We start from the raw sequence: 10,900 nt of genomic DNA, 5'->3' as shown, positions 1-10,900 counted from the left end.
CTAGCTAAAATATGGACATCTTTTAATGTAGTAGTTTTTCCAATAAGGTCCTTTTTTGTTGTTGCTGTTCCAGGATCCAGCCCAAGCCATCAGGATGCATTCAGAGACCCTTTGGTCTCCTCCAATCTTTGACCATTTCTCAGCCTTCCCCTCTCTTTCCTGACCTTGATGCTTTGAATAGCTCTGGTCAGGTGTCTGTCCATGTTATATAATTTGGATTTTCCTGATGATAAGACTGGGGTTATGGATTTTTTGGGTGCTGTTCTTCATTCTACCTGGGGCTGATCTTAGTCCCTTGGTTAAGGTGAGTCTGCCAGATTTCTCTCCTGTAAAGCACTATTTTCCTTTTTCTATATTCTATCCATTATGAAAGTGTCACTAAATTTAGCCTATGCTGAAGGGGGAGGGGAATCAAACTCCCAGGGAAGCATCAGATACTTTGTGGATATGTGTTAAAATCACAGTAGTGAATAAATATTTTCAAAGAGATTCTTTGAGGCTATGCAATTTTTTTGTTTCTCCTTAAAGTTTTACTAACTTTAGTGTTCAGAGTGGATTTGGCTGTAGCATTTGTTCTGTGGTATCTTCATGGTGATTTTGTGTTTCCCTCCTTCTTTGTATATGTATTATTTGGAACTCATCTTTTTTTTATTTATTTAACCTTGTTCTAGCTTTGTCTTTGGGAGCTCTTTCAGTTGGCCTCTCTCTCTCTCTCCTTCCTTTCTCTCTCTCTCCCTCCTTTTCTCTTTCTCTCCCTCCTCTCTCTCTCTTCTTCCTTCTCTCTCTCTCTCCTTCCTTCTCTCTCTCTCTCTCTCTTCCTCTCCCTCTCTCCTTTTCTACAAGATGCAAAAGCTCATCTTGTATTTTCCCTATCTCAGCCCCTAGAACTCTGGCTGCTTTGACTGCAGAATAGCATTTAGAAACCAAGAGCTTCCACGTCCTCTTAGTGGAGAGAGGTAGGAGACGTGTGTCATTGTCCACATTTTTGGAAAATGGAAATCGCCAACCCTAACCCTACTTCTTCCTTCCTTTTGGTCTTTGCTTGGATCACAAAGAAATCTACACTCCTGCTTTGGGGCTATGTCCATTAGTGACGGTAATTATTTTAGTCTACCCTTCCACTGTGTGCTAAGTACTATGTTGTTTTTTATTTCCTAACAGTCCAATCTGGCAGTTTCAGCAAACGTTCTGAGGTCAGTATGAGAGACAACCCACCCCTGGAATTCCTTCCCCAAACCTTTGTTTTTATGCAGCCTGTTACCTCCTCACTCCCTCTCAGCCTCTGGTTAGCTTGACCAACTGAATCTACTGAACTACTGTGCTTGGGCATCTTCACTAGACTGCAGCAGCTGAGGACCAGCAGGGTGGTAAGCTCCATGAGGCGTTCCAGCTGGGTACCTGGGTGTTCACTGATCAGGAAGAAGCTGAATGCCAGGCCCTTGCTCCCAGCCCCTGCCTCCTAACTCAGCAGCCAGCACGTTCTCGTAGTCATCTGAGTCTTCATCTGACACCTCTTCCCCATGTGTCATTTGGCTGTCCCCACTCTGTATGGATGGCAGAAAGACCACACAATACCCTGAAGAGAGGGATCTCCTTGTGACAGGGTGGGTGTGGGTCCCTGGACCATCTGTCCTGCCCTCTCTACAGTCTGTGTTTGAAGACTTCTCTTCTTCCTCAGCCTGCTGTTGGCTTCCACTGGGATCTGCTGCTGGGACATTTACATAATCTCTGCAGCCCTGAAAATCCACCCGGGACTCCTTCTCCTGGATGTCCCCAATATCCAATCCTGTCATGTTGACATAGTCATGGGAGGTCTGAGAAGAACCTTCCCCATCACTGAGTGGATCACTGCCCTCAGTTCCTGGAAGCCCCAAACTGGTGCCATCGCTGGTGTCCCCGCAGCTCTCTTGTCCTTCCTCATTAAACTCCAGCTCTTGGATGCTGGGCAGGACAAAGACATTTTCCAGTGGGTTGTTAGTAGAAGTTAACATCTCAGCAGTCTCTTCTGCCGTAGGGACATTGACATAATCATTTGACTCCTCTGAAGATGTGCTCGAGCCATCCCTGGAAGCTGTGATGTTGATGTAGTGTGCCGAGGGAGCAAGGTTCCCATGCATCTGGGGCACAGAGGCATTGTCATAGACACCCAGCGCATAGTGCACAGCACGGATGTGGACTCGGTGACTCTGCAGGGTGTTATCTGTTTGAAAGGACTGTGAGGAAGAGGAGAACATGATTGGAGCACAAGGGTAGCCAGAGCCTCTCTTAGGCCACCGCCCGCTCTCCTTCCCTCAGTCCTTCCCCTGGGAGAAAAGCTCTACAGCTCCGCAGTCTCACACTGCAGGGTTCTGGACGCCAGGTATGTATGAGGGAAGTGGACTGGGATTAATGAAAGCGATTATGCAAATGTGACGATGAATTGCAACTGGTTTGGGGCACTGTGTGGGGTTAAGTGGGCAGTGGAGGAAGCCTCATGCACGGGAGAGAGTCTGTCTCCTGGAGGACATTCTGAGGTGATACAGCAGAGTGGCTGAAGGCACACCGCAGACCAGGCTTTGGTGCAGACCAGCCTGCAAATCCCAGCCTCTCCACTTTGTACCAAGTGAGTCTGAGCTCCTTTCCGAATCCCTCTGTGCCTTCATTTCTTAGTTTATAAAGTGAGCATGATCATAATATCTGTCTCATAAGGTTTGCATGAGGGTTGAATGGATTACTGGGTATAAAGTGTGCTCCTGACACAGAAAACACTAAAAGCCGACTAGTGTGGTGATGTACCCCTGTAATCCCAGCTACTCAGGTAGCTGGAGCAGAAAGATTGCTAGTTCAAGGACAGCCTGGGGAATTTAGGGAAACCTTGTCTCAAAATAAAAAAGGGCTGAGGCTGTAATTCAGCACTCCCTGGTTTAGATCCTGAGTAAAGAGGAAAACAACACAGCCACAACAACCAAACACTGAAAAATACTTGCTATCATAGTGTCAGAGGGACAGCTGCTAAACAGACGCAGTTGATCTTTGTCATGTAAGGGTGATGGTCTGCTGCTTCTGAACTTCTGAATTTTTAAGATAATCTGGACACCTGGACTTTCAAGGTGAAATGTCTTCAATTTTTAAATGTTGGCAACTGATTCAAAATGTCCTTCAGACACTATAGAGTCCAGACCAAACAGTTTGTGGGTTTAAGACATCCTGTGGCTTAAATTCTAAATGCCCCCCAAACACACTCGCCAAGGTTACCACCCAAGTCTTGGAACTGGCTTTGGCAATGGAGTTTCCTCTTCTCTGCCCTTGCTCAGCTGAGGTGGGGGTGTAGTAATTGAGCATGAGCCTCTGGTAATGAGAAGCTACCTAAGAACATACTCCCCCTCAGAAGCAGCACATTTACCCAGGGAAGACCACAGAGTCACGGGGACTGGATTTTAAACAGATAAACTGTGTCCATGCAAGTGAGTGCCCCGATCTCCAAAGTAGTCTGTCTATTGTCTCTGATGTCTCTGCTCCACTACTGGACTCCTTGAGAGATGCCTTCAGAGTCAAATCATGAAACACACAGAATTACGGTTATCAGTTGTGACCTGTAACCTTCATGGTTACCACTGCTATGGTTAGAATGTATCTCCCAAAGTTCATGTGCTAGAATCTGAATCCCCAGTGTTACAGTGTTGAGAGGTGGAACCCTTAAGAAGCGAGAGGAGTGGGTTCCCAACTTTAGTATATGTGCTGCCGAAGCGAGCACAGGAGTGGGGTTCCCAAGAAAAGAATGAATTCAGTCTCTTTCTCTCTCTCTTTTTTTTTTTTTTTTGGTTTTTCTCCGGTACCAGGAACCGAACTCACGACCTTGCGCTTGCCAGGCAGGCACTTTGCCGCTGAGCTTAATCCCCAGCCCCATCTCTCTCTCTTTCTCTCTGTGTCTCTCGGTGGTGCTGGAGATTGAACTCAGGGCCTTGTGCATGTAAGGCAAGAACTCTACCACTGAGCCACATCCCCAGCCCAAGCCATATGTTTCTGTACATTATAATTTACTCAAAATGAACCAAGACATCCTCATTTGATCACTTTGTGCTGAATGATTCGTGGAGATTTCTGCCACTGAGGGTAATGCAAGCAATTTGACACAGGCCCTAGAACTCCTACAGCAGGGTTTTAAGTGTTTTAAGTATCAATAGCATTGGTGGAATAGCTTTGTGCCCTCTGAGGTAACTACTTTGGTGGGAACAGTTTTCCTTTGGATACACACATTATAATGTCTTTGTTAAAATAATCAATTTCAGTTCTAACACCAGGTACTTGAATACATGTGACTTATTTTTTTGGTGGGGAGGGTCCAGTTGTAGAGATTGAACCCAGGGTCCTCACACTGAGCTATATCCCCAGTCTTTTAATTTTTTTTTTTTTTTTACTTTGAGGCAGGGTCTTGCTAAATCACTAAGTTGCCCCAGTTGGCCTCAAACTTGTGATCCTCTGGCCTCAGTCTGCAGAGGATCTGGGGTTGTAGGGGTTGTGGAGGGGATCTGGGGTTGTGTACCACTTCTGGCCACATGGACCTTTTTTAAAACCTTAAGCGCTAACTCCTGTGCTTCTTAATTTTTCTTGTTGTGCAGTAGGCAGATAATGAGATTAATCTTCCTAATTTATTAATAGGGCTAAGTGCTGTCTGTGGTGAAATCACAGATCTGAGACCTAGGCCTCCTTTCCTCAGTTCTCCTGCCAGACACTGGTCATTGGGTCAAGGGACTTGTCTTTCATTTAACTCTTATTTTTTATTTCTTTGTGCCCCTGGAGATGGGCCTAGGCACATGTGCATGCTAGGAAAGTGCTCTAGACCAGATCTACATCCCCAGGCCGTCTCTTGACCCTTACCACATGCTCAGGGCTGTCAGAGGTTCTGGAGATGAGGCTCTCGGTGCTGAAAATATGGATACTTCTTGATTGACGTCTCCCTGAAATGACAGAGATAAGTCCTCAAGATAGGCAGTCTTCTCAGGACTTCCGCCCAAACAGTCCCCACGTGGTGGCTGAACGGGGCGTGTGCAGTGCCTGGCACGTCCAGCCTGGGCCCTGGTATTTTGTGGTGATGGAGTCAGAGCTACTGGGAGGATGTGCTCTGAGCCGTGGATGCCTCCTTGGAGGCTCCTGACGAGGACCCTGCCCCTTCTTCCAGGAATGCTGGCACCATGATCTCCCCACAGGTGACTTCCAGTGCCTGGGCACACCTTGCTTTCCTCTGCTACCTCAGCACCAAGAAAACCAAAGCCCCAAGCCCAGCTGCTTCTCTGCTGCCTTCTGAGAGGGCTCAGCCCCCATTGGAGGTGCAGCCCACAGCCTGTCCATTCCAATCCCAGTGCTCGCGGCAGAACGGTCTGGAAGCTTAGAGAAAATCGTTTCCAAGTAGTGAGAGGTGCATTCTGGGAGTGAGAGTGCAGAACATCGGGGCTCCACAGGTTAGGAGAAACATACCTAGCTCTGCTTGTCGGCGAGGCAAGAGGTCGTAAATATTTTTGGCTCGTGGTCTGGGTTGAGGCAGGGTCAGTGAGGGCATGCTGGTCACTCGGAGGTAAGGAACTTGCCCTTCAAGACAATGGGAGAGATGGGAGTATTGGAGGGGTCAGCAGCACAGAATGTGGAGACCCATGGGGACAAGATGGTTCCTCGAAATATTCCCCACCCTCACCGGGTATAATGTATTTTTAGACTTGAGCTAGAAGAATTTCTATTTGAGCTAGAAGGAATAGGAGACTAATAGACAGAAGCAGAAAGAGTGAACGGAGTGTAGGGGCACCAGGGTAATGTCTTTCCCAGTAGCCCTAGAGTCACAGCTCAAGACCATCCTGTCAAATGACCAAGGACTCCCCAGTGCAGTAATGTATTACTGGTGGTAATAATACCCTCATAATCCCAGCATCTTGGGAGCTGAAGCAGGAGAATCATAACTTGGAAGCCAGGCTGTAGGCAGTTTAATGACTTAGTGAGGTCCTGCCTCAAAATAAAAAATAAAATCCTGGGGATGTAGCTCAATGAGAAGGCCCTGCAGTCAAACCCCCATACCAGAAAAAGAAGAGTTCATTGCTGGAAAACAAATTGGGCTCGAATGCCAGGCTAGAAGATTAATGCTAGTGTGTTTCAACCTGGAGCAAATAAGGGACTCACGCCTCTTCTTTTTGTTCCAGTTCCACAGGATGCAGGAAGCTGTGATGATCAGGAGGAGGGCGAGGAGTCCCGCAAACCCAGAAAAGATGCTGCTCTGTTCCTTATCCCTAGGAGAAAAACCAAGTTCGGTTGTCCCAGCTGCCATCGATGGTAGGGGTGGAGGTTGGGGAGGACATTCCCTTCAGGACATGGAGTCCAAGCATTGGGAACAGGAGCCAGATGTGGGGCAGCTGAGGTGGAAGAGAGGGTCCTCTCTGAACAGCAAGCACATGCAGAGAGGGCTTGAAAGCGGAGTAGGGAACTATCCCTTTCACACGCCTACCAGCTGCTAGAGGTTTGCCTGTGTGATTTATTTAAACTTCACAACAATCCTACCTCACTGTGTGGTCAAGGAACCCAAGATTTAGATTCAGAAAAAGTAAGTAACATGTCCAAGATGATACAGGTAGGAGGCACGGAGTGGAAAGGTGAATCCAGGTCTGGTGGGGTCCCAAGATCAGGCTCTTTCCTCTTTCCACACCATCCTCCAATCCAGCAGTCAAACCCATCTGCTCTGCTTCCCCTAGCTCCCTGTCCTCTGGGCTTGCTTGGAGGAGAGGATTGCCCAATTCACAGGAGGTGGCTTGGTGACAAAGGCACTTTGTATGAACTTGAGTAACCCCCAACTTGTGCAGCTGGTTTCCTAGCAACACCCAACTGTTTCATGGAATTTAACCAATGTGAGTTCTGTGCTATCTTGCAATTCCTCTGCAGGGCTGGACTTACTCTCGCTTTGCTTGGGTGTTGAACAGTATCTAGCTGATCACAACCCCAAGGGCTATGCCTACTTTAACAGGAAGCAGCTAATGGAAGACAGGGCAGGAGCTGGCAGCTGATCTGCTAACCTCAAGAGCAGAAACCAGGACACCTACCAGGGAAACTTTTTGTTCTCCTGAGCTTTAGTTTATTTACTCAACTTGCTACCGGACATTCCCACCAACCTGCCTAACAAACATCTCAAACCAAAACAGAGCTCCTGTTCTCCCTCCCTGCACCCACTGTCCTTCTCCTGTGTCCTGTCATCCAGTGGCACAGTTGAAAACCTTGATGTCATTTTGGACTGCTCTCTTTCATGCCCCAGCACATTCTGTCTGCTTTACCCTCGGCATGGGCATCTACCCTACCTGGTCACCTCTTGTTCCTCCATTGCCACCAGCTTGTGCTCCACACGCACACTGCAGTAACCTCCCGAATGGCTCTCCTGGCCTTTGCTCTGCCCCTCGGCATACCATCTGCACACGAGAGCCAGTGGGAGATGAAAGCAGTCAGTCAGATCACGTCCCTCCACAGCTTATAACCTCCATGGCTTCCCGTCACACTGAAAGTCTGTGGTCCTCACCCAAGAAGACTTTACGGCACCATAGGACCTGACCTCTGCCTAGCTCCTGACCCCTTCCCACAACTTTCCCTGGGACGTGACTGCCACCCTGCCTTGCTGTTCCATACCCGGGCACAGCACAGTTCTTCTCAGATCTGTCCCTCCTCTTTGGACCACTCTTCCGGCAGCTGTCACATGGCTCACTCCCTCATTCCATGCAAGTCTCTCCTGAAATGTCACTCCACAGATAGGACTCCCCTGGCCACAGTCTGTTATTCACAGTTCCCTTAATGCTGCTCTGTTTTTTTCTTCAGAGTACTATCACTGATTGATATTATATTATGCATCCATTTGTTTGTTTGTCATCTAACACTCTCCTTTGACCATAAATTTCAGGATCTCTTGGGCTTGTCTGTCTTGTTCACTTCATGTCTTAAACAGTGCCTGGTACTTAGTAGGAACTTGATGAATATTCCTATCTTTTATTTTGAAATCCTGTATCGTTTTTATTGTTTTGTGGATTTTTTTTTTTTTTTTTTTTTTTTTTTTTTTTTTTTTTTTTCCGGGAACTGAACTCACGACCTTGCGCTTGCCAGGCAGGTGCTTTGGTCTGTTTGAGACAGGGTCTCGCTATGCAGTTCAGGCTGGCCTTGAGCCACTTTGTAGCCCAGGCTAGTCTCGAACTCACAACGATCCCCCTTCCGAGTGCTGGGATTACAGGTGTGTGCCACCATGCCAGGCAATATGTTGTTTTGTTTTTGTCTTTGTTATTCTTATTTTGTTATTGTTTTTTATTCTCTTTAAAATAAAAAAATGCAAAGCAAAAAAATAAATGTAATATTATCTGTTTGTTTCTTTTTTGTAAGAATCTTTTCATTTTATGTCTTTTTTTTTTTTTTTGGTATCAGGAATTGAACTCAGGAACTTGAGCTTGCCAGGCAGGTGCTTGTGCTGCTGAGCTATATCCCTGGCAAAAATAAATAAATGAATAGATGAAATATGTCTACTATTACTACCACCACTACTGCTACTATTACTACTGCTACTACTCCTCCTCCTACTACTAATAATAATAATAATAAAAGAATGACTATGGAAATCATTTTGAGGGCACTAGAGCCACTGTGGAAAATAGTATAGAAATTCTTCAAAAAATTAAAAATAGAACTATCATAACAGCCATCAGTCTCACTACTGGGTATATATCCAAAGTAAATGAGATCAGTATATCTACACTCCCATGCCTTTTGAGAGATGTCTATATGCACATATTTACAACAGTGTCAGTCAATGAAAGGATAAAGAAAATGTATACATACACAGTAGATACCATTATCATCTGTGACAGCATGGGTGAGCCTGAAGGACATTATGCAAAGTGAAGTAAACCAGGCACAGAAAGACAAATGCTGCACAATTTCACTTATATATAGAATCTAAAAAAGTTGAGCCAGGAATGGTGGCTCACACTTGTAATCCCAGCACTGGGGAACCTGAGGCAGGAGGATCACCGAGAGTGTGAGGCCAGCCTGAACTGCAAAGTGAGACCCTGTCTCAAAAAGACAAAAAAAAAAAAAAAGTGGGGGCCAGAGATATACTGTCTGCCTGGCAAGCACAAGGTCCTGAGTTCGATTCCCAGTACCCCCTCCCCCAAAAGTTGAACTCATATAAGTAGAGAACAAAATGGTGACTACCAGGGGATGCGGGGGAGGGGGTGAGAGATGCTTATCAAAGCATACAAAATTTCAGTTAGGTAGAAGGAACAAATTCAAAAGTTCTATTATACAACATGGTTTTGTTGAAAACAAGGAATGGTCCTCTGTCTACTGTAGATTTCAAGTGTTATCACACACACACACACACACACACACACACACACACATACACACACAACGCACACAGTGTGCGAGAAAGTGGATTCATCACTTACTTCGAGTTAGCAGTTCCACAATCTACATATTTCAAAGCAGGTTGTACACAATAAATATATACAATTTTTGTCAACTGGAAAATAAAAGTAAAATTTAAAGAAAGAAATAGTTGTTAGGGGTGTTTCAGGCTTCTGACACCTTTTACAAACTCCTTCCTCATCAAGGCCTGTGTTTACCTGCAAGTAACATGTTTGCTCTGGTAATAACATTTAATTCCCCAAATGAGCGTAATTTAAAAATTTATTATAATTGGGTTTTCTTTTTAACATGGCCCTGAAATACATGCCTACAATGTCACTGAAATTTCAACTCCTGATGGATCTCTTACTTTCGTTTTTATGAGATTTGAAACCATCAGCACTGAATTTACGTTTGCAATTGGTTTGGTGAGCTCTTACATTCTAAAGACACACCTTTATAATATTCATGACTACATTTTCCTCTTGTGGCAAGATTTTAGGATCCAAAAACCCCCTGAGAAACTGGGCCTTCTGTTTCTATCATATTGGGGTCTGAGATAGGAAAGTCTGGGAACAGAAATCAGGGCTCTGAGAGGAGAGAATCCCAGCCAGCAGATCTCCCTCCCGGAAGCCTCTCCTTCCTTGGGGCCCTGCGGCTGGCTGTGAGGGGCGGCAGCTCTGCTGGGCTAGAAACTGTGGACTGGGCAGGGCCTCGTGTCTCGTCAGGGGAGAGTGGCGTTCACCACCCAAGTCACTCACGCTTCCCAGCTGCTGGAAGGGCTGGTATCTAACGTCTGCCTCGTGATGTCCAAAGAGGCTGGGGTGATGTCCATCCTTCGGGAAACTCTGCAGTCCTCTCTGGCTTCAGCCTCTACTTCTGGCCTCAGTCATGACCAGCCAGGCAGCACATCTGCCACTCTTCTTACTTGCTGGCTCCTGGGAGAAAAGGTTCCATACAACCACCTTTATTTTTAATTTTCTCTTGTGGCTTACACAAGAACGACGGAAATCCTTCTAATCTGATTGTCTGCAAACACTCCCCAGTGTACCCTTTTATTCTCAAAATTTCTTCTTTCTAGAATCTTCATTCACCAAAGTCCCTCACAAAAAAACTTTGGTTTTCATTTCTTCTTTTCTAAAGCTTCTTTCCTTTTTCGCTGTAGAAACTTCTTTCCCCCAACAGATTCCCTACTTTGAGTTCGCCCCTGAAATGCCAGGCTGGGTTTACTCAACACACAAAAGCAACAGGTTCAGTTCTACCTGGGCTGGCTATGCGGCCTGCTGCAGGAGGCGAGCGCTGTTCAGGTGCCAGGCTCCCAGAGTGAGGCGGCTCAGGGACGCTCTCTCATCTCGGCCTTCTGCTGGAAATGCGAGGGGCACAGAGGGACAAGCTGCCAACAGGCCCAGGAGAGGCTCTGTGAGAAACTCATCTTTCTCCAACCCCCGGAGCAGAGCGAAAACAGCAAATCACTTTGGCAGAATGGAAACAGCGAGTCAGTGACAGGAAG

At 46.3% G+C, this 10,900-nt stretch overlaps 1 protein-coding gene across 6 annotated transcripts; it reads right to left on the bottom strand.

The window, feature by feature from the left end:
• Window positions 1-10,900, bottom strand: Lax1 (lymphocyte transmembrane adaptor 1). Of its 6 annotated transcripts, none has more exons than XM_005375272.1 (7): window positions 10,653-10,900; window positions 9,432-10,328; window positions 6,520-7,415; window positions 6,145-6,251; window positions 5,455-5,565; window positions 4,858-4,937; window positions 1-2,213 (listed from the first exon to the last, which is right to left on the bottom strand). In XM_005375272.1, exons 3-7 carry the CDS (start codon window positions 6,690-6,692, stop codon window positions 1,407-1,409), a joined length of 1,278 nt encoding a protein of 425 aa, XP_005375329.1. In that variant the 5' UTR covers window positions 6,693-7,415; window positions 9,432-10,328; window positions 10,653-10,900; the 3' UTR covers window positions 1-1,406. The 6 variants fall into 6 exon arrangements, with proteins under 6 accessions (XP_005375329.1, XP_005375328.1, XP_005375330.1 ...); XM_005375271.1 differs by having other exon boundaries at window positions 7,308-7,415; window positions 10,152-10,328; XM_005375273.1 differs by lacking the exon at window positions 6,520-7,415 and having other exon boundaries at window positions 10,152-10,328.

This window comes from Chinchilla lanigera, unplaced genomic scaffold, assembly GCF_000276665.1.
Source record: "Chinchilla lanigera isolate Chin_1 unplaced genomic scaffold, ChiLan1.0 scaffold00005, whole genome shotgun sequence".
NCBI classification, from domain to species: domain Eukaryota; kingdom Metazoa; phylum Chordata; class Mammalia; order Rodentia; family Chinchillidae; genus Chinchilla; species Chinchilla lanigera.
The sequence above is the reverse complement of the archived record's forward strand: the minus strand, read 5'-3'. Positions and strand labels throughout refer to the sequence as shown.

What these genes read in the sequence shown, in the direction of transcription:
- Lax1 (XM_005375271.1), bottom strand. Translation starts at nt 10,225, where the DNA reads ATGGACATCACCCCAGCCTCTTTGGACATCACGAGGCAGACGTTAGAT. An exon ending in GAGGAACAAGAGGTGACCAG is followed by an intron (nt 6,252 to 7,307) that starts GTAGGGTAGATG and finishes TTTTTCTCCTAG; the next exon opens with GGATAAGGAACAGAGCAGCA. An exon ending in CTGACAGCCCTGAGCATGTG is followed by an intron (nt 2,214 to 4,857) that starts GTAAGGGTCAAG and finishes TCTTCCTCACAG; the next exon opens with TCCTTTCAAACAGATAACAC.